A 22,884-nucleotide genomic window follows, 5' to 3' on the forward strand; every position below is an offset into this window, starting at 1 on the left:
GAAAGCGGTGGCACGTGTGACGCTGGGCAAGTCACTTCATTTGAATGGACTTTGGCATCTCCATCTGAAAATTGGGAACAATTCTTTATTTACCGAAAGCACTCAGGAGAAAACTGCCCCACCTACGCACTGGTTATAGCAGCTAATAAACACTGACCAGATACCGGGAAGAAGGGCCAGCTGGTATTGTAAAGAGAAACTCCTCGATGAGTTCATAGCTGAGCTGGCTTTCACTGTGCTGAAGGGAAACGGGGGTAGAGCTGCTGGCAAGAGAACTGTTGGCACACTCAGTTGCGTTGCAGCAGTTGTTTAGCGATGAGCACAAATTAGTCAAATGACACCACTGGAAACCAGGAGGACATTCAAATAGTGTCCAGTTCCCATCATCCTGAGAAGTGTAGAATGGTTCTGTAGCATTTTTTTCCTCCTGGTAGCCTGCAAGAAGTGAAAGAGAAAGCAACAATCACATTCTGACAAGTAACACTTCTAGCGCACTTGTCCCTTGCTCCAAATTCCCCATTTTTTCCCACTTTGACTGATGATGGCTCCACTCTTAGTAAAAGCTGCAACTGCAACACATCATGGTGCTATATAAGACAAGTGTCCTTGTTTTACTGCAAAGGTTCACAAAGGCATGAAGGTCATTAAAAACAAAGTTAGCCTCTTTTCCAGTGAGAACACACCAATATGCAATCTAAAAGAGATCTATGTTCAAGCCAAAGCAAGACCAAACAAAAGTAGAGCTGGCTTTGACACTGAAAACACATTAAGCAACTTTTCTTAAGTTAAAGTTTCCATGTCAAAGTATCAGCTTTTCAGTGTCAAAAAATATCCTTTTGCAACCAGCCAACCCTATGGCAATAGCAAACATTTTGCTGCAAAATTAACTGTTGCCAAAACTGTGACTATTGAGCTGTTGTACAAGGAATAAAAGGCTTATTAGATTATCTCGTCTACCAGGAAGAATTGGGCTCACTAAAATGTTCTTCCTTGTTAACCTGTGGGACTAGATGGACCAAAACACATTCCCAACATTTGACATGTCATGTCTTCCCAAAGTATTAAAGTATAGCTCAGAAGATTAACTCACTTCTACATATGTTCCTTACACCCACATTTTCTTCACACACTAAGACAAGTTTCTCCCTCTATCAATTTCTCCAGGACAAGCACTTGGACATCTCAGGATGTCCAACCATACCTGCAGATTTTGCACTGTAGTGTCCTCAAAAAATGGAACCACATGTCTGAACCTTTGAAGACAGAGGGGCCACAAGAAGGCCACACACACTTAGCCTGCCATGGCTCTGATGGTGTCAGCTCTAACAATATCACAAGTGTTGAGAGGAGATGCCTCACCTTCTCCATCTATCGGTCTATGCACCTGGAACCTCACTTGAACGGGCTGATGCAGATCCTGTGTTACAAACTCCAGGGCAGTCAAATATCCCTCGTGCCTGAATGCCAGCTCAGGGAACACCATCACCTGCAAAACAAGCAAGGCTCTCACCTGCCTGCATTTTCCTGGGCACCTTCTGCAGCAGCAGGATGAGCAAACCCTTCTTACCTCCACAGCTTGCCATGGAGCTGACAGCGCATCTTCTGTCACATTTTTCACAGCCTCATGTGTGTCTGACACAGGGTCTCCCACAAAGAAGTTTTTGGCATTTAAGAGAACTCCTGTTTACAAAGGAAATATGTGAACAAAGCTCAGGAGACTCAGCAAAGCCTGAAGCTATTCCCCCCATCCTGCTCATGCTTGCTCAAACCATCCAGCAAAGCTGTAGAGGGCTTGGATCACTCAGGAATCTGTAACTTCAGCTTTACCGGAGAAGTAGCTGCTGTAATCCCATAGTTTCCTTCTTCTTCTTACAGGTGTTCTTATTTTTCTCATCCTGCACAAGTGATGTCTGCATTTGCAATTCTCAGCATTTTTGACTTCTAGGAACTCTACAAATACTTCTCCCTTCCAAAATCCCATGATTTTTTGAGCACAAGGTGTACTCCCCATCCTCCCTCCCCACCTGCACTTCATGAGAAATGTGGCCCAAACCAGCTGGTTTCCACCAGGCAAACACCTCTGGCTCATTCACAGCCAGGTCAGGCTCTGCAGACTGCACTCAGACAGCTGATGCTGTCCCTCCTACTAGGGCCAGCGAGCTCTCCTCCTAGCAATGGCTCTTCCTTCTTACCTAAATCTTCTCCCACATTTCATGTCCTTTCTGTTTCTCTTTTTTACTCCCTACACCATTTGGGAAGATCTGGGAGGCTGCATAAACACAAACCTGCACAGCATACGACATAAAACCTTGCCTAATGATCTCCGAGGCCTGATGATCTCACAAGACCCCAACATCTCAGACTACAAGGTGCCACAGAAGGACAGCAAGAGTTACCAAGGCAGCACCGTGGCCTCAGATCCTAGCAGCCGCAGAGACTGGTCAAATAAGAGAGAAAAGCTATTTCCAAAGCTCTGCCTCAGAGCTCTGCTTCCCTCTCTACTTCTGTTGATGGCAAAGATTAAAGTGGGCCAAATTCCTCCCTTTGGGCTAAGAGAAGTTTCTGAAAGTTTATCAATCAAACCTCTGTTGGGAATATTGTGGTTGTTGCCAGTCCCACTTGATCTAGGGTGATGCTCTGGACAACCCCCCCAGAGCAGCTCTATTTTTCCTTGGTACATGCCAGTGAGCAGGACACCTGCCTGCCCACAAGGCCAGCAGACAGCAGGAGCGAAGCAGAGCCCACCTTTTGGCTTGTACTCGCAGACGTAGCTATGCTTGGCCATGCACAGGTCTGTGTTACACTGGCCTGTTGGGCCCATCCGGACACAGTGGTCAGCATTTGATGGATGTGGTTCTCCTGGCAGCCAGTTCTGACAGCTCTCCAGGTTAAATCCTTCACCTCTTTGCTGTGCTCCAGTGCTTGCAAAATCATTGAACCCAATCCAGACATCGAGGCTCCTTCAAACAGAAAAAGAAGGAGGGGGGGGGTGGATTTCAGGAAATCATGAGTATTAGAAAGATCTGGGACTGATGCCATCTATGGTTCTCTATAAAAATAATCATCTTAACAACAACAGCTTCATCTGGGTGTCACAGGCTGCATTTAACAGAGCCTTGTAGTTACTGAAGGATTTCAGTATCCATTCCACCACGAGAACCTGGCTCCTCAGTAACAGCTTTTTCATGGCACACCATCCTGCTGTCTACCAGCCCTTCAAACCTCTGTCCCAAGAGCTACAGAAAGCCACCTGCCCTTTGACAAACAGGGGGGAGAGCTGAGCCAAGAGGATCCAGACAGAGCAACCAACACCAACACACCACAGTGCAGCGGAGCTGGGAGAGAGAAGCAGCTCAGGGGACCACTGTGTGCAGCTGAGTCAGATGCTTGGTGATCACTGTCCCACAACTTGAGTCACCCCACTCCCAAAATGCCAGTCTCACTTGCTCAGTTTACAAGTTAAAGGCTCCATCGGCACCACAGAGCTTGTGACATACTGGTGAACACTGATTCATACCAGCCTCAACTGGTACAAAGACATCAGTGAGGGTAATGAAACAGGGTCAGGAGATGGCACTGGCTGGAGAGGAGAACCATAAGGTTTTAGTGTGTTCAGAAATTCCCAGGACTCTAAAACTGCACATCTCCTTCCCCAAGCTGGAGTTGCTTTCTTCGTATTAATATATTAATATCACTATGCTATCTGAGGGTACAGAGGGTCAACAGCCACTCACAGGGGCTGGAAAAGCTGAGACCAGCTCTCCCGCGTAAAGAGTAAACCCCACACAATACAGAGAAGCGGGACTAGCTGCAAACTAAGGAGTATCAGCAGGTTGACTTGAACGTCAGACCCCTCTCAGGAGAGCAGTCTGTTAAAACAGCCTGCCTGCACTGCACTCCAAATGACCCTCATGGACACTTCTAAGCCTGTATTGAGTCATAACTTAAGAGGAACAGCATGGTCATACAAAACACTGTCTGAAAAAGCTGCATCCTTTAGAAAATCTGTGCTTCATCTGGGCAGATCTGTGGAATTTGGCACTAGTCAATTCTCCACTGCAAGTGGAACTGGCACCAGTGCAGGATTAAACCTCGGATGGTGCCAGGCACGAGAGCTCCTGTTCTCTTTGATGCAGCTGTGTGGAGATGCTCAGCTACTCCTGAAAGGCAGCAGCCGTGGGGGAACAAAACACCAGCAGCAGAGGCCAATGAACCCCACATACACAAGAAACTGCCAGGATCATTTTAGGAAGACGAAATGTCCTTCCACATTTGGAAACTGGCTGAATCCCAGCAGAGATTCTGGTGGAAAGTGCTGAGTGGTCTTTCATAGCCACAAACAGCCTGGACAACTGTTTCTAATCGCACCCAGCAGAAAGTGAGGCATTTGTTCCATATTAACTTCTGGGGGGTGGGTAACAGCCTCATCATGCACCCTTCAAAGCCCCCAGCTTCTTCTCCATGCTCCCTCCTGCAGGCTGCTATCAGTCCTGCTACGTCTTGCCCCTCTGCTCCAGTGTGCTCCCTGCGTGGTACAACTGCTCTGCAGAAAGCAGACCAGGAAGATCATTGGTGTTTCTCCACCACTAGGCTCATGCCAGATGAAATGATTAATGAGGTCATGCTGAAAAACGACAACAAAAATAACTGTTCTGTGAATCAGTAGTTTTCATTGCAAATAAGATTAAAAAATAAATAACCACTGTGCTCTGCTCCCGAACCACTGGCAGGGGATTAGGGAGAATGGGCTAGGAAACCGCCTGTTTGCTGCCACCAGTAAAACTCGATAGAGATTTTCCTGTTCTAATTCCAGCTATGATCTAACTGCAAGTCATCAAAAAAAAAAAAAAAAAAAAGGGAAAAAGAAAAAGGGTGTCTGGCTTGTTTCCCACCCCTGCCCCACTGCTTGGCCCATTACCTTGCAGAGAGGAAGAAGAGAACTCTAGACATCCTTCTCTGAAGCAAGATGTGAGCACCCCTCTGCTTCTGAGGAAGGACCATGGACCATGCTGCCTTGCCTGGAGCAGAACAAAGCCTGAAGGAGGCTTGGAAGAGGAGGGGGGCTGCCTGCGCTGCCGCAGAGGGGAAAGCGGGGTCCCCTGGAAGGGGTGTGGGCTGGAGCACTCAGCTTCTGGAGGTGGGGAGGGGACCAGCTCAGCACATACTGCTCCTGGGGAGGCCATCAAACGGCAGGAGAGAAGGGGAGGAGAGAGCAGTCCTCGCTGTCGCATGTTCTAATGGGAAACAGATTTCTGCTTCTGTCATTTTCCCACAAGAAACTATGGAGGCTGCATGTTCCAAAAACCTGCAGCTCGGCTGATTTGTCTTTTATCACCAGGGAAATCGCATCCTGGAACTGCCTCATTCATGTTTATCTGAATGGATTAATAAAATAAATACATGAAATAAAGGGGGCTGGGGAGGAGAGCAACATGGGGCAGCAGCTGGGAAACAGCTTGGGCGGCTCATTCCCCTCTGAGGTCTCATGATTTCCTTGCACTGCAGTCCATCAAAAGCCCTGCACGCAATGCCTGATAAATCAGAGCACCAAGTGACCAGCTCCTAACCCCCAGAGAGGGACAGACTCCTCTTCCCCAGAGCAGGGACCACGTGTTTGCAATCTCAGGATAAATCCCAGTGTGAAAGGAACAGGGCAAGGATACAAGTTTGGGAAGAAGGGGATGTCAGACCCTCAACAGGACTGTTCAAAGCCTACGTCACACGCAGCTGTTCCCTTTGCATGCGCTTTCTGGGCCATGTTTATTAAGAGGCCATCTCCAATATCTGCATCTGGGAGCGCTGACAAGAGCCATCAGGCCCCTGAAAGCTCTCCTGGTCATTCTCTCCAAGATGGCTGGTTGCAGAAAGTGCTCTGAGAGGAGCAGATTTAATCAAAGGCTGACACTTTCAGTGCTCTCTGTTTATAAAGCCCAAGTCCTGAGGTGGAACAGATGTTGCTGGAGCCTGACACTCAGAGAGGAGTGCTGCTCCTCCTCAGGATGCAAAAGAAGAGTGGAAAGGGTCTGGGTTCAGGCTGCAGCCATGTCTGGAAGGGTGTGGGATCCCAGCTCGGGGGCAGGACTGCAGGACTGGCTTGGGCTCTGCTACAGTGGCTGCTCAACGCCAGTGTCACACGTGGGGCAATCCAGCTGTAATTCTGCTGATGGAGGGAGCTGGTTGGAAGGTCACCCTCAGGCCCTGCTTGGCAGCCACATGGACACAAGCACAGACCCTCTCCATCGCCCAGCCCCAGAGGGCAGATGTTGCTGAACTCTGAGGTGGAAGGTCTGCTTGGCCCAGCCCCATTTGCTCCTGACCCTGCACCACCCTGCACCATTTCAGATGTACACACAGGCACCAAAGTAGAGTAGGAGATGCCCACCAGAAGCAATCCCACAACTCCCAGTTCTGACTTCCAGCCTTTCTGCCCTGTTCCCCTTCTTCCCTCCACAGCCTTTAAGCAAAGGAGCCAAGTTCAGCAAGGGCTCAAGCTCTGCTTATTCCTCCTCTTTGTTCACCAGCCTCATCCCTACCATCTCCCCGTACTCAGCCTGGACCCGTGTGTCTCTCCAGCCTGGCTGGCTGCCACCAGGCTCGGCAGGACCCTCCCTCCAGACCCTCTGCAAATGTGACCCCAGGAACAGAAGACTCATCCCTAGGAAATTTTAACTCTTATCCTTCTCGCTTACCTGATGACATGAGCAACCAAGAAGCTCTGGATCTCAGGGCTGCTCACAAAAGCCAGCTCTCCGTTGCCATGCTCCTGGCAGTGCTGCTGGGCCTCCAGCCACTCAGCCTTCTCCACCACCAGCTGATAGCAGTGGTTATTGCCCGGGAAAACCAAGCCATCAGGGGGACACAGGGGGTGAACGGCTGCATCAGGTAGAAGAATACACGCATGATGTCCTTTCTATGGGACCACACACCCCAACCCAATCCAGGGAGTGAGGAAGGAATGTCTCGTCCTTCTTGAAGCCCATAAATCCCCTTTGCTGTTGAAATGCACCCTGTGCAGTCATCTTCCTGGCCTAGGACAGTGCAAAACACCGCCTGGTCAGTCAGGGGAGCCCCAGAGGAGTCATCCCTTTCTCCTCGTTAGGGAGGAAGGGAAAGGGAAGGCCCAGAACCCACTGCCACCCCTCCCTTGCTCAGCACCCAGCCAGCCAGCCCTGCTTACCTCTGCCCAGCTCCCCAGCCTCTGCGGTGATACTGTACGACACTGCAAGGCCTGTGCCACCTCTGTTGCGGATCCGTATGTCCAGGCTCTCATTAGTCTTGACCAAGGAAGGACACTGCAGTTCTAACTGTTGGGGTGAAGCCACCACCTCAATTTCTGCCTGCACGTATAAGACCTTGGTGCCCACAGAGATGGTGGCAGTGACATTGTACTGGCCAGGTAAGGCATACATGTGGACAGCTGTATTTCCAGTGGTGTTGAGAACCTCTGTCTGGTCCCCAAATTCCCACAGTAAAGTGCTGACAGCAATGGGAATACTGACATTGAAGAGCACGGCCTGGCGTAGGCTGTACCGGGGCTGGAGTCCTGTGAAAGACACAGATAGCTGTGCCTGGAAGGGAGAGGGGACGAGTGATGGGCCACCACAGGCCTGCCCGGACAAATGCTCAGTGCAAAATGGCAAACAACCGTAGGAAGAGTTTGTTTCATGGGCAGTACCACACAAACACTGCTCCTGGGTGCTGAAACCTCCATATTCCTGATCTTCAGCATAACAGAGGGCACTGCAAGTCTCCTCAGTGAGGTTCCCAGGGTGAACAGATGTGAAGAGGATGACAAATTCAGTCCCTTCTGTGTGGTTGCTTGTCAGACACGTTATGTATTGAGCTCCTGGGGGACAGAACAGAAGATCCTCTTGCAAACTGACACTGTGAAACCCTCCAAGACACGCCACCCCACACTCCTGGGAATGGACTTCTCCTGGGCAGCTCCTACTCCCAGCACTTCCTTTTTGAGACTTGCCTGGGAAGCCTTTAATCCCTCAGCGACAATTTCCAAACTCTTTATGCTAATTAATGATGACAGAAATTACAAGCTGGTCACACAGATTTATGGAGCAGCAACACTCAGTAAATAAAATGGGTCTTTAGAGAGCCTGACAGTCCTATGGGACATGGAGCCACTGAGTCTGACCCTCAAAGGAGCCCACAGGACTAGCCACCAAGTAAGACCAAGACAAAAGGTTGTCCCTTGGCTGTACCTTGGCTTGGTCTGGTGCAGGATGTTTCACTGCATGCTGCCTGGGACTTCCAGCAAAAAGTCTATAAGGAAACACACTTGAGCAGATGGGGCACGGGGGAAACACCATCGGACTCTTCACCAAGCCCACGACAGAGCTGGACAGACACTGCAGCCATCTTCCTCCATGGGGAGAGCAAAGAGCTTCCCACTGACTTGCAGACAATATCTGGTGCTAGAAAAGAGGGCAACGCCACACACAGCCTGCACCTAAGGGGTGCAGAAGGACGCACATGTATGCATTCATGGGAACATGTGCCTGGCTACAGTGAGCACAAGTACACATATGCATGGATATGCAGGCATGTACGATGGCAGCCACAATAGCCCCGGTCTCAGAGCAACAGCTAATTCCCTGGACTTTATTTCCTGCTCATTGCCTTGCAAGGGGAGCAACGTTTCCCTGCCACAAACACACAGGCAGGGCCTCCGCCATGTGCACAGCCGCAGCCCAGCTGGGACTGCCTGGCCTCCTCTCCAATTCTGCCCACGCAACCGAGCCATGTTTGCTCCTCTGTTTCTGCTGGTTGCTACAACATCTCCCCCCAAACATCTCAACAGCTCCAGTCTTGTGTGATCTTCCCATATCAAATCCATCCAATTGTCTGGGTTTCTTCACAGCCTTCCTGCAAACATTGAGCCACTTTTCTTAAGAAAAATCTCATGAGGAAGACCACGGCATGGGAACTACTTTGCTTTTTTACACCAGCCTGGTTGTACTTCTTCGTTCCCTGCTGCTCAGTAACAACTGTCAGTAGCTGGCAGGCTGTCCCCAGCTTACTCCCATCACACTAAATTACCGAGAAGACAGTCTCCCATTATTGTTTCCACACTAACTTAAAGTAGTTCAAGAGGGGAACAACTAATTATCAAGGGAACAACAGTGTCGGTATTAGTCTCCTTGATAATTCCTGCAAGGTGCTGCAAGGCTGGGGTAACCTTGCTGAGGAAAGAGGAGCAACCACCACCTGGGCTTTGGCCCCAGGGAGCACTGCACCTCACCAGGCAGCTCAGCTGGCTCCCACCAGCTCTGGCTCCCACAGCCTTCATCACTCCACCTTCCCATCATGTATTAAAGGAGATGCCTGCTGCCTGCTGGGGGGAGCATTCGCTCTCCCTTCCTCTCTGTTACTCAGAGGTAGCTCAGCATCCAGGCAGGATAAGTTTTCTTAGGGCTCCCCCTTCCCACTCTCCTGTTAAACACTGCCCAACCTTTCTGCTAGCCAAGGCAGTCAGAAAGCACCCGGAGCAGGCGATGGGCTGTAGATGGGGGCAGCGTTCATTCAACACTCCCGATGTGGAGCCCTGTCACCTGCAAAGATTCAACTTAGCATGTCCTCAAGTCCCATCAACTTCAGTGAGATTATCACTGCCTAAAGTCAGACTGAAAGAATAAAAGCCTAAGGCCAGAGGTCACGAAGCTAGTGTCATCTGATGGCTGCCTGAAGCTTGGTCTGTAATGAGTCTGTTGGTCTCAGCCCTGGTATGACCAACTCAACCCTTAAGGCATCAGTCATATGCTACCATTATTTGCTTAATTAGATTAGAACTGGTGGCTTGAGGTCTAAAGAGGTCTAGATGTGATCCCCAGCTGCCTTCGGGACCATTGTTTCCACTGGTTTAGGCATCTCTCCCACGGCAGCCCACAATGTTTCCTTACCGCAAGTAGCATTGACGAACAAGACATCAAAGAGGGAAAGGTTTGCCACCTCAGGGGGGTGGGCGCATCTCGTATCTGATGCCTGAATAACTTTCACTTGTCTGTCTTCCACCCAATGGGGCAACCAGGAAAGTTTGCAGTCACAAACAAATGGATTCCAACTTAAGTTTCTGTAACAGGGAGATCAGACAAAATTCAGGCATTAATTTGACATGTGCTAGGTGTTAATTACAGCAGTGTGCAGATCCCTCACTGTTCCCATCTGTGCCACTCCACTGAAATGCTTCAGAAAGAACTGCGAGGAGGGTTAATGAATAGGGAATCAAGCAATAATTAACGTGATTTTTCTAGAGGCTAGAATTAGGCAAGTACTTCAAGTACTTTTTTAACTCTACAAATAATTGTTGCAATTAGAAGCGAATTACAGACACAATCTTATATTTAAAATAGTCTGCCATCTAACAGCCATTGGATGTAATGGCAGCTTCTCCAGCTAAGGGAGACTATTTACAGCTCCATTAAAAAATAGCTAAGAGAATAAAATTGATCTGTCAAAAAAGAAATGCAAAGTCAATGATAATCTTTCCATGTGGCAGCCTAATGAAAAGATGGAAACTTTAATTGCAGCTAAGCTTGATCCAAATTACAGCCTTCGGCATTCAGCTGTGAACAGGACAGAGATGGAAAGCTGTTTGTTTAGCTGACGCCAGCTGGGCTGGGCTGCCACAGGGGCTGAACCCAGGATTTTCACCCTGAAAGCACCACTTTGCCAGCCAGCCTCAGCAGGCGCAGACTCACTCGGACCTAGCCTGGATCCTTTGTGTCTTTTCGGTGCCACTTGTAAGCAAAAATGCAGAGCTGAAAATGCCCTTTGTGTCATGTCTTCAGGAAGAATGTGTGGCTGAGGTTTTTTCTTGCTTGCCAAGAGCAACTGCATGGGGTTAATCCTTTGGCTCGTTCAGATGCAGAACTGCCATTCTGTGCTGTGACTTCATGTATCTCTCCCGGAAATGTGGCTTCTGCTCGCTTCACCTAACACCACAGATTTTAATTACTTCAGTAAAAAACCTATGAACCTAAGAACGTGGATCACTTAGGGAGAACATCTTCAAGTGACTTAGACACCTCAGTCAGCGCCTCCTGCGTTGCAGGTCAGTGCCCTTTTTATTAGACCAGAGAGTCCCAAGGTGTGACCATACAAACAGGAACGGTAAGTGTGACCCAGAGCACAGCCAAAGAACCTCAGCAGGGCTGGTGTGGGAGTGAAGCAGAGAAGCCAAGAAGGTAGTGGCAGAGGTCGGAAGTATCCAGGAGACAGAAGCGATTTCTAGGAAGAGATAAGGCTTGAAGGGCACCAACAGGACCCAGGAGCAGGACACAGCTTGAGGAAGAACTTGAGAGTCTAAAAGGTAGCTGCTTGGTTAGGTACACACCCAGATCTCCCCCAGACGGCACCATATCCCACCCCACCAGGAAAGGAAGAGATGTTTCAAGGAAAGGTCTCAATAAAGAACTGGGAAACAAAGAGGATGTACTTACATTTCACTTAAATTAAATAAATTATCAAATATTCCATCTTCTAATGTAGAAATCTTGTTGTGGCTTATATCTCTGTAAAAGAGGTAAAATGAAAAGGAAAGTTCATCATGCTGGTAACAACTTCCTGGCCCACACACAGGATCAACCTCTGTCCCAAGCTCTGCTTGGGTTCCAGTTACCTTCTGAGCACCTTCAGTCTCAAAAGTCACATGCATATAATAGAAAAATGTCCAGCCAGGCACTAAGTCACAGAATCACAGTGTGGCTGAGGTTGGAAGGACCTCTGGTCATCTGGTCCAAGTCATCTGGTCCAACCCCCCTGCCCAAGCAGGGTCACCTAAAGCAGGCTGCCCAGGGCCATGTCCAGACTGCTTTTGTGTATCTCCAAGGATGGAGATTCTATAACCTCTCCAGGCAGCCTATTCCCATGCTCAAGTCCATTTCAGTGCTCCAAGCCCTTCCATCAGTCCTCCTTCTAGATTTTTGAGGTGTAAAGATGGCAGGCTATCCAGACTGCCAGTTACTCAGCTGGAATCACTAAAGCAGGTTTTGGTGCTAGCTGTATTGGTGCCTGCTTCGGTCTGACAGTCCAGTCTTTCTTTAAAAAACAGTTAATCTTCTCTAAGAACCATCAGCAGGTAACAGTGCAAACTCATTTGATCAGCAGTGAACCAGTGAGTTTGCTAATGGTCAAAGCTCTCCTCTTCTCCTGGCCCACACAGAGTATGGAAAGCTTTAGTAAAACAGGACAGCTCAAGCTGAGAAGAGCAGTGAGACATGGAGTCTGTCCCCCACTAGTGCTGGGCTCCTCAAAGGACCCTCAGACTCAGTACCTAATTCCTTGTCAGGATAGATAGGATTTGGATACCGCAGCTTTATCATCATTTTCCATGTACTAACACAGATTTAGTGATAAATCTCCTCTTGCCTTGATCTCCTCTTCACCTAGCAGTACAGCAGGTCAAATCCTCCCTGACTCTGAACATCCGTAAGCAAATCACCAGACTGTGCAGCTAAATACCTTGAGGAAGGAATCCAAGGACACATCTGTCTGGGGCTCGACAGATGAGGTCAAGCAAGAACAAGGCTAACTTGTGAAACACAAGCATGTGTTCTAGATACCAGCTCAAATGTGCATGGCGAGCTGGAGGACTGGAAGGGCGGAATGTGTACTTACAGTTTTGCCAGAGAAGTCAGGCTTTTGAATATCTGAACATCTAAACCACTGATCTTGTTATTGGAAAGATCCCTAGAGAAAGAAAACACAATTTTCAGTTTTCGTTCAACTTCATTTTGTCATTCCTCCATTACTAGACCTTAGAAAAGCCTCTCTCCAAACTCCATCCAGACTCCAGACTGGAGGGTTTTGATGTGTTGGAGCACAGCATTTCTCCCCGCCAAAGAAAACACCTTTCCCAGCTATAAAGCATTTGCTACTCAAAGCTTTGTATAATGTGTAGATAAAGATCTGAACTATCATTATATGCATACCATTCTGCAGTGTATCTAGAGTAATTACAGACATGACAAATGTATTACTAAGTTTGATGTATCCTTTGACAAAAATATTCATCTAATATATGTTTAAAGAAGTAATAAAAAATACTTTAGACTGAAGTAGTAATTAACTTAGAGAAAAATTTATGAGGAACTTCCAAGTCCATTTCTAGTGCCAAAGAACTCATCATTAGTTACACAACTGATGTGTTCAACTTTTACATTTTGTCTTTTACTTTTTGTCTCTGTTTGGAAAAGCTTAAAAGGAAAGAAGTAGTAACAAAGAATATTTTCCATTTAAAATCAGGTTAGATTGTCTTTATAAAAGGAACACTGTTCTAAAAAATCTCTGATCACTCCCTGTAACACCAATAGCCTTCAATTCATCCAAAATAAAATTGTTTCTGTCCTCCAGTCCAGCTCTTTTCACCCCATGTCCTCTTTTTCAATTTTAAAATGTCACTCAGCTAAGAAGTGAAAGTTTCCCTGATAGGTCGCCACTTGTTCCCAATAAACTCCACTCTTTGGTTTCAGATGAACCTCCTTTGGCCAAAACCTTCTTCTAGCAGCATCAAAATACTTATTCTGAGCCCATGCAATGGTTGTTATCTTTCAAGGATTTCTGGCAGAGCTCCAGGGAGTTGGACAGGGCTGGATTCACTGCAGCCGCAGCGTGCTGTGTCAACAGACATTCTCCTGCTCACCTCCCTTCTCACCTTTTTTCCTGCAAGCATCTCTCACAATTTCTCCTCGCTGTCTCACCTCTTATTTTTATGCCCTAATCAGTTAATTCTTTGTTTGATCTGACATTTAAACTTAATTTATCCAAATGAAAAGAATTCTGCCAAACTGGCAGGAAAATTACGTATGATTCCAGGAAACTGGGGATAAGTAACAGGGATGGATGTCTCTTTAAAAGGTTTATTTTCCCTGATTTTGCTAAGTGGGAATTCGTTGCCAAGCCAAGAGTCGATTCAGAAGAGTTCACCAGCAACACCAATAAGGAAGTCCAAGAAATGTGCAAAATAAAAGCTCAACAAATACACTTAAAAAAAGGATGCTAGCAAAAATACCCAATCCAGCCAGTGTTCCTTTGTCTCAGGGTAGCTGGGACAATAGTTAAATAATACTGAGCATCCTTTGCTGAAGTGATGCAGACCACATGAGAGTCACATTCTGCACACGGGTAAGAAAGTCACCTCCAAACCAGTTTCCAGCTCCCACTTGCAAGACAAACACAAAAGATAGCTTGGACTGGAATCCCAACTGCTGCCAGCCAGGTCAGATCCTTCCTCAGGGAGGCTCCTGCTCCACTCCTGCTTGAGCATTTTCTGTAAATTGTGCTCCTCTGACTCTGCACCTTCTTGCATTACTTGACCAGTTTTGGAAAGGATCAGACCACCAATCAGTTACCTTACAGGGAGACCAGTACAACTATTTCTCTTCTCCTTTAAAACACTTGGAAATAACCCATTTTGGTTTTTAGGCAGCATCTCAAGCCCAAGCCAGAAGGAAATGGTGTTTCACCTCTGATGCCTTCTTACTCCTTGCCCAGACAAGAGAGACCTCCAAAACAAACCATTCTGCTACAAGATCAGGGCTTTGCCATTTTGAAGAGCTTCTCCAAAAGCACCACTTGGCTGCATGGAGAAGAGAGTACGCAGAGCAGGGCGAAGCTCTCACCATCACAGATGGCACAAGCAGGCACCTGAGCCGTGCAGGGTAGTGGGACACCCAGCCCCAAGCCCAGCCGCCTCCTCTGCAGCTCTCTGCAGCTTTTCATCTCTCCCATCTTGCTACTTGGCTAGTAGAAAGTGAAGAACTCCAGCAGGGTAGGTCTGCTCTTCTCCATCCCTCTGCCACAAGTGCCAGGTGTGGAGGGGCTGGTCCATAGCTGGGAGCCTTCCCCATCCCTTTACAAACATCCCTTATCATTATTTCCATTTCACCTCAGAGAAAGCTTTTAAACTCAGGTAAGTGAAGGCTAAGACCCCAAATCCTTGACCCCCAGGGGTCAGTCAGCTTCATTCCTACCCAAGAGCAGGACCAGGGATGACTGTGACCTGGTACCTGCTCCAGGAAGATGCACAGTAGCATTGCTGCTCCCACCAGCTTCCTCAAACAGGTAAAATGCAAACAGAGGCAGTAATTTCTTGCGGTGCCGCTCTTACACACTGTGTTGGACTGACACTAGATGTCACTGCCTACTGAGCAGCACACACAGGGGAAGCAGCTCCTGGTGAACAAGAGTGATCCACTCAAAGGGTGCAGGACACCTGGTGCTGTGGCTCAGCCAGCAGGTTTTGCTCAGGAAAGGTCAGCAGGAGCTGTGCCCCATAAACTAATGAGTGACAGCCCTCAACCCTCTTTCTCAGGACTGCGCTGCTTTGTATGGCCAGGACAGCTTGTGAGGGTGTCAGGCCACTTGGATGTGTGTCTCTGGGGTGCCCCAGTGAGCCTCCACAGCGTCATGGTGGAAAGGCTGGAGAGGGCTCCTGCACCTTTTTCCTCTTCTCCACCTTTTTCCTCTTCTCCCGATAATACAGCTGGGCTGCCATTCCGCACACACATCCCCAAGCTGATACAGGCAGATACCATCTGAGCTCACATATCTATCCTGTACCCACTACCGTCACCCAAAGCCAACAATGACCCACAGCCCAGCATGCAGAAAAGCTCCACCAGTGGGCTTCAAAGGAGAAAGCTGGGGCTCGGTTCACAGGTGAGGCTGCCTCAGAGCCTGCGAGATGCTCTGAACCCTTGGAGTAATTAACCAAGCCCTGTCTATTCCCTGACACTTTGTCACTTTACAATTCACGTGCTTTCTTTCAAGGGATCTCAAGACCTTGGCTCCCACCCTCTTGTCTTCCACAGCCTGAGCTCCTGTCCAGCACCCACAGATGCTGCTGAACTCCATTCAGACCAGGCACTAGCTGGCAGCCCATCGGTACCTACAACCCAGAGCCCAATTCCCTCACTATTTTCTACCCTTGCCTTCAAGATCTGATGAGAAACTGGTACAAAACCTCCCAACTTTCAAACTCCCCAGACCTCCTGGGTGCAAGAGCCTGCAAAGGAAGCAGAGCTCCTGTTGACAGGACAGCTTGGAGGAGCAAGGAACAGCGGTGGATGCCAGTGCCTGCCACCTCCAGCCGCGACAGTGAGCTGGGCTGCCAGCCGCCTGCTTGCCTTCTCCCACTGGTCCCTCTCCAACTTGTATGGAAAATCATATTATGCCTTCCTGGCATGGGAAAGATGGCTGTGAACCAAGCTAGGTTGCAGAAAAAAAAAAGTAATCAGGAAATACTGAGCAATAAAACCCAACGCAAAGGCTGTGGGACAGAGCTCAGCCTCTTGGTGCCACAAACTGCCACGACTGTATTTTCCCAGCCCACTGCCAGGGCTGGAGGAAATTCATAGCAGGTTCAAAGCAGAACTGAATCCAGCAGAAAACAAGGCTCTCCATTGAAATGCACGGTGCACACAGACTGCCGCACTCTCCACGAGAAGAAAGAAAAATTTAGTTTACTGTGACATGGGGGATACTGAGAACACCCTGTGCTGCCTGGAAGAGGGCAGCTATGGGCAAGTCACAACTTCTCAATCCTACCTCAGTTTCCGCACCCGCAAAACGGAGCCATGTAAGCCAGAGGAGGCTGGGACAGCTGGCCCACTTCTCCACACTATGGTATAGAACAACAACTGTGCAAAAGATGCCTTACAGGGAGCTCCCCTTGCAGCAGACATGTTCACCTTACATGCCTAGCAAATGAAGATTTTAAAATACTTCTGGAAGTGGATTCAGTAATGTGGGGAAGGTGAAGCTTCGGATAAGGGAACATTTAGTAACGAGGGTGTCAGCCCGAGCCTTGGGAGCCTTCAGCTCCATCCTAGCCCTGCTACCAACTCCCTGTGTGATGCTGGGTGCACCACTGAACCCTGCCAGAGTCACGTGTACCGCAGGGATAACAGCAGCCTTTCTGACCAAGAGCATGAGGATGGATCAGTCACAAACACTGCCAGCGAGATCTCCTGCAGATGGGGTTGGGTAACTTCTGGGGGTAAGAAGCATCAAGCACTGGTGTGCCCTCACATAGCTGCTGCCCTCCAGCAGCTGCTGATGGAAGCAAGCAGCAGGGCTGGCTGCTACCCACTTTGTCCCCTCCTGATGCTCAGATGGGCTCCACGTCCCCACAGCTGCAAGCTCAGGGCAGCCGAGGGTTTATTTCTGCAGCGCTGTGGTGGACAGGCTTTTTTTGGTGCACTGCTGTTTTTTTCTTAATTCCGCAGAACATATAATGTTGAGCAGAGTATAGCACGCCTCCATCTGCCAAGCCTGATGTCATGCTCTCATTATGTCATTTGCGGGCCCGCTCTGCCTTCATTTCACAAAAAAGGAGGGGAGGGAAGGGAAGGGGGGGCAATGCTGGCCTGTGCCTTCCCCAGCCCTTTTGGTGCATGGACCCCAGCCAGAACAGTAATGGGAAAAGCATCCACAGACAGAGAGGAGCGTCTGTGCAGAAAGGAGCCTGTGTGCAGGCTCAGGGAGAGTTGCAGCAGTTCAGTAGAGAAGAAGCTCCAGGTCTGTAAGCCACAATAAAAGGTAAGATTTTTGTGGGTCAGTGAAGCTCCAGCGGTGCTAGGCAAAGACGGCAGCTTGGGTACAGTCATATTTCCACCCAGAGTCTGCACAGGAGCCTCTACAGTGGCCACTAAGGGACCTGCAACAGTGCAGGAGGAATAAAGCATCTGCCCTCCAGGCTGCCGGGTGCAGCTTGTAGGCAAGGGAGATCTTCCAACCCATCTTCCTGAGCCAGGCTGGCCCGACAGGACACACAGGGTGAGTGCATGGAGCATCTGCAACAGACACTGTCCTCTGGGGAAAAGCACTTTCTCCCTGTAGATCATGCAGGTTGGGCTCTCCCCACTTGCCTCCCCAACCAACCAGTCTTCCCTGATCCAGGACAGACCCCCCCTAGAATGGAGTTTGCCTCATGTTTGTGTGACCCCAGTAATAGTCCTGGGGACAGGGCTGGCCCTCATTTTGGTCCAGATACTGTGTTTTAACAGCAGGAGTGGCTGCAGGGACATCGGAACAGCTCTGCCCCCTGGATCAAGGGTCCATCCTGCCCCAGATCACATCCCCAGTAGTGGTCAGTACCAGGTGTTCAGTGAGATGCACGAGCAATCCTTCCCCAGCACACCTCCCAGCTCTTGGCAGCCAGCAACAGAGGACCTTCAGAGCCAGAGACTGCACTGAACTGTTGTATTTAACAGCCACCAACAGATGGATCTTCCTTGATGCCGTCTTCCCCTTCCTGAGCCAGCCTGGGCTCCACAAGAGCCCACAGCAACAAGCTCCATAACTCACATGCTTTAAAAAAGAAGTACTTTCTTTAGTTTGTTGAAACCTGCTAGAGGCATCACTTCATTGGATACTGCCTAATTTTCTGTACTGTGAACACTGAATAAATGTACTTCTTTATCTCCCCTGCCCCACTTCTGACTCCAGAGCTTCTCCCAGACTGCCTTGGCCCTCTTTCCCAAGCACATCTTCCAGTGGGAGCAGTTCTCCCTTTCTGACCTCAACTCCACATACTTTATCAAAATACTCACAGAATTTCACCTTCAGGATACAAAAGTGCTCAGTCCCTGGCAGTTCTTTGCCTTGCAAGCAACCAGGGAGGAGATGCAACAACCAAAGTGAGCAGCAAACCAAGGCACAGAAAACACCGCCAGCAGCAGCAGCTGCCCAGCAATGCCCTGACCAATGCCCAGCAATGCTCCCATCTCTCACCCTCACCAAAAGCCAGGCTGCACCGTTCCACACCTTGCAACCAGAGAAGACAAGTGACAGAGGGCCATGTGAGATGGCTTATGAGGCACAACGAAGCCCACAGCTTCCAGAGCCTTCCATCCGCTGACAGAGCAGCAAGCTGCCCAAGAGGTCGCCTGCACAGCCCAAATGCTGTCTTACGTGTTACCATGGCAAATGCTTTTCTAGTCTCCAGGAATAAAAGGCAGCGCAGTGCCCCATGCAGCAGTGCTGCACTGATACTGCCCGACATACATAACAGACTTTCCAGAAAAGAGGAGGGAAAACCCTATGTGGTTTTGCATGCTTTACCCAGGAAAAATTAAAGGGTTTTGCTGATCTGATTCCTTTTTTAATTTGTCTTTTGCCTTGCACCTCTCCTAGGAAGCACAGTAGAAGTAATAGCACTTGTGTGCATAGTGGGGAACAGAGATTCTTGCCACAGTGGCTACCAAAATGTGAAAAAAACCCATAGATTTTTCTGTGTGCCGAATGCGGGCAGCAACGCTGTCATCCTGCACGAGATGCAGGGACACCCTGGCTGGCAGGCTGGAACAGCCTCAGCCGCTCTCCTGCACCATGAGCTCTCTGCCTTTCAGTACTGATGGGGGCCAACAGCATATGGAGATCTTCATCACCAGCTACTGGTTTCAATCACATTGAAGCAGGGATTTTCCAAAGCAAAGGGATTCTAGCCCCACCACACATCACCTCCAAGAGCTGCAGCTGAACACGAAGAGGGGCCTTTTGCTGGTGGGTTTCACCCCCTTCTTTCCCAGAGCCATGTAGTGGGTTGCTGTGAACCAATGCATCCCACCCCAGAGGAGGCTGCACTTTGTCCGTGTGCCTAGGAACTCCCTGCGGAGATTAGCTCCCAAAGAACAGCAAGGCTGTCAGGGAGCAAATGCAGGAGGTGGAGGGCTGTCCAGGGAAAGGCTCAGGGAGACACCAGCAGCTCCTGAGAGCGAATCCTGAGCAGAGGGCTGCGTGCTGAGACTGGCAGACAGCAGTGAGCACCCTCATCTCCCTGAGGCTGTCACAGCACGATGACAATTTATTTGTTCATTTTGAAATTATGAGTTTCAAATGCCGGCCCAAGTCTTAGCTCTCTCTAAGGAATTTGCCCCAAAAGGCTTTTTCACAAATATTCATCTAAAAACTAAATGTTTTTCTTCCCACAGCAAAATCGTAATTGTTGATACGAAAATCTAAGGCAAGGATACAAACATTTTTGCAATGTTCTGTACACTTTGTGCTTTCCTGGGAGAACTGCAAAGCACTCTGACATATGCCCTTGCAAGGCAGCTGTGCCAGGAAGCGGGTGGGTTTCACATGGAGCAGACCCAGAGGTAACTCCCAGCTCTGCTGCAGACTCACTGCAGGACAACAAGCACATCACTCCATCTCTGTGGGTTCCCCTCCGAGCAACAGCAGTGAAGCAATGTTCCTTCCCCACCTCACCGCCTCGCCTCGTCCTGCCACAAGCCTCTCCCGGAGCATCACCACAATGTGACCCTAAGATCTGCAGCAGTAAATCCTACTCGTCTTGCTGGGTTGGGGTCAGTTCTTCACGACCCCGCTGAGAGGCTGGAGGCTGCACACAGGGCAGCGTAAAACACTCTGCTCTCAGCAGAGCGGGTGAGCTCAGGGTTGAAGCTGAGTAGTGGGTGTCCCTGCTGGCAGCTGAGGAAAAGGGGCTGCCCGAGCCTGTGCTTCAAGAAGCATAGGAAAGACTGAGCCCTGAGCCCTGCACAAGACTGAGCTGAGAGCTCGGGACACCCCAAGTGACACGGCAGCTGCTGCTCACCCACAGTACCTCTGCTCCTGTGCCTGTGCTCCATCCCCAGAGCAGACAGAAGAGGTGAGGCTGCACATGCCTGCTGGATGCACAGCCAGGGCATCCCAACCGTGGCCAAGGCATCCCCACCATGGCCAGGGCATCCCCACCACGACCAGGGCATCCCATCCAGGGTGACCAACTGCAGCCAGGGCATCCCAACGACAACCAGAGCATCCCATCCAGGGTGACCCAACTGCAGCCAGGGCATCCCAACTACAGCCAGAGCATCCCTACCACAACCAGGGCATCCCATCCAGGGTGACCAACCGCAGCCAGGGCATCCCAACCACAACCAGAGCAACCCCACCATGACCAGGGTATCCCACTCATGGCATCCCAACCGCAGCCAGGGCATCCTAACCATGGCCAGGGCACCCCAACCACAGCCAGGGCATCCCCACTCTCCAGGTGGGAGCTGGCTGCAGTGCAGCTGAGGCTCAAGGAGCAGCTCCTCGGATCCCCACAGCCAGCAGCTTTCCACAGACTTTCCCAAATATGGTTATAAAGTCGGACCAGGGATGAAGCCACTCGAACAAAGGGGACGCGTTACCTCATGGAGTGACGTCATGTTTTGGCAGGGCTGGATCATAGGCAATGGCACCATGCGCTCCGTCCCTCTCCTCCCCGGCCAGGGGGGCTGGGCAAGGGCTTTTTCACACAAGAGGCTCCCAGGAACCAGAGCGCTGCTGTCTGCACGGGGACCCACAGCACAGCTCATTTTACAAGTTATTCTTAGACTGCAACTGACTTCATCTCCTCATTCCCAACACCAAAACAATGAAGCCAAAGACAAGGGGAGTCACAGGGGCCTCCTGTGCTGGTGGGGGTCATCTCCTCATTCCCAACACCAAAACAATGAAGCCAAAGACAAGGGGAGTCACAGGGGCCTCCTGTGCTGGTGGGGGTCAGCAAGAGCTTCTTGAGGCATGCTGGTGGGACAAGGAGCTGGCTACAGGGATGGTCGCTGTTATGAGAGAGGCTTTTCATGCCAGGTCCCACCTTCTGAACCTCCTGAGTGAGTGACCGAAGCTGCCGCTGGACATGGTCCTCCCCTCCACTGCCAAGAGGTGACATAATGTGGCATAAAGTAAGGCTTGAAACATCAGGCATCACCCAGCCCTGCTCTGCCTCTGCAACATCATGCTAAAAGATGAGAACAGGGAAAACCTTCAGCTTGGGAAAGCAGCAACCCAAATATTTAAATAAAGTTAATGTCCATAATTAGTGCTGCACGTAAACAAGCTGTCTGCAGTTTCATCCAGCTAAATGTCAGCCCTGCAAATATACTTTTCATGGAAAGTTTGCTAAGAAACCAAAGATGCAATGAAACCAAGCATCTTTCCAGCACACATGGCAGAGCTCAAGCGAACCATATCAGCCGCCTGCAGCCCAAATCCAACCACTTTCCACACTGATACCCACTTCTTCCCCAAAAAAGCATCTGTCTCGGGAGCCCCCAAGTCCCGTGACACTGCATGCCAAAACAGAGCTCTTTCAATGCCTAGCTCTGGTCGCTTCAAAACCCAGTGTGTTCCCAAGTCAGCATGTTCAGAGCCCAATATTTTATTTTACCATGAAAAGTAAGCCCTCTGTAAGCTGTAATTTAGGAATTACACAGCTGAGCTACTAAGTGCTTAATCTTCCACACAGAAAGTGAAGGGTTTTCAATAAATGTTTAGGTAGTGCTGATATCAACTCACCACTGGGACAGGGGATGAAGCAGGTAATCTCTGGATCCTGGTTTTTTATTATTTTATTTGTATTTATTTATTATTTATTCTATTTGTATTTATTTTAATGCGAGGCCTTTGCTTGGACAGCTACCCTCTAGGGATATTATTTCTCTGTGAGAAATAACAAAACCACAATGCTATTTTTCCCCAGCACCATAAATTCTGCAATACACAACAAACGGGACCCACAGGCAAGGTTCACGGGATGCAGGAGGCTCTGGATGATGCAGTTGTACCGATAGCAGCGATACATCACTGAGCTGACACAGGAGCTGGAGCCAAGAGATGCAGAGAACTCCAGGGAAGTTTTCTCCAAAGCACACGTCCAGTTTGCAAACACTGACACAGCATGAAAAAATATTTGCATAGCCTGTTCCTTGGAAACCTTCTGGGGCATCTGTGTTTTGTATCCCAAAAGGAACAGTGGAACAACTTGGGCATCAAAACAGCACAAGAGCTGTGAACCAGGCACCGCCTGATCATCTGAAATGCCCTGAGGAGATTTGCAAAAAACTTAATGTCACTTCCTAGCTGAATTCAGAGCGC

General features: G+C 49.4%; 1 protein-coding gene across 1 annotated transcript in view; it reads right to left on the reverse strand.

Annotated features, from left to right (window-relative positions):
* Positions 1-22,884, reverse strand: part of PKD1 (polycystin 1, transient receptor potential channel interacting) — a 98,948-nt gene that overhangs the window by 44,806 nt on the left and 31,258 nt on the right. Inside the window, exons 2-10 of the mRNA XM_056337682.1 lie at positions 12,631-12,702; positions 11,454-11,525; positions 9,915-10,084; positions 7,178-7,846; positions 6,690-6,873; positions 2,746-2,960; positions 1,568-1,680; positions 1,360-1,486; positions 158-435 (exon numbers count right to left, since the gene is read on the reverse strand). Coding sequence (XP_056193657.1) covers positions 158-435; positions 1,360-1,486; positions 1,568-1,680; positions 2,746-2,960; positions 6,690-6,873; positions 7,178-7,846; positions 9,915-10,084; positions 11,454-11,525; positions 12,631-12,702 — 1,900 coding nt within the window. The remainder of the gene's footprint in view (positions 1-157; positions 436-1,359; positions 1,487-1,567; positions 1,681-2,745; positions 2,961-6,689; positions 6,874-7,177; positions 7,847-9,914; positions 10,085-11,453; positions 11,526-12,630; positions 12,703-22,884) is intronic.

This window comes from Falco biarmicus, chromosome 4 (genome assembly GCF_023638135.1).
Source record: "Falco biarmicus isolate bFalBia1 chromosome 4, bFalBia1.pri, whole genome shotgun sequence".
Lineage (NCBI taxonomy): Eukaryota > Metazoa > Chordata > Aves > Falconiformes > Falconidae > Falco > Falco biarmicus.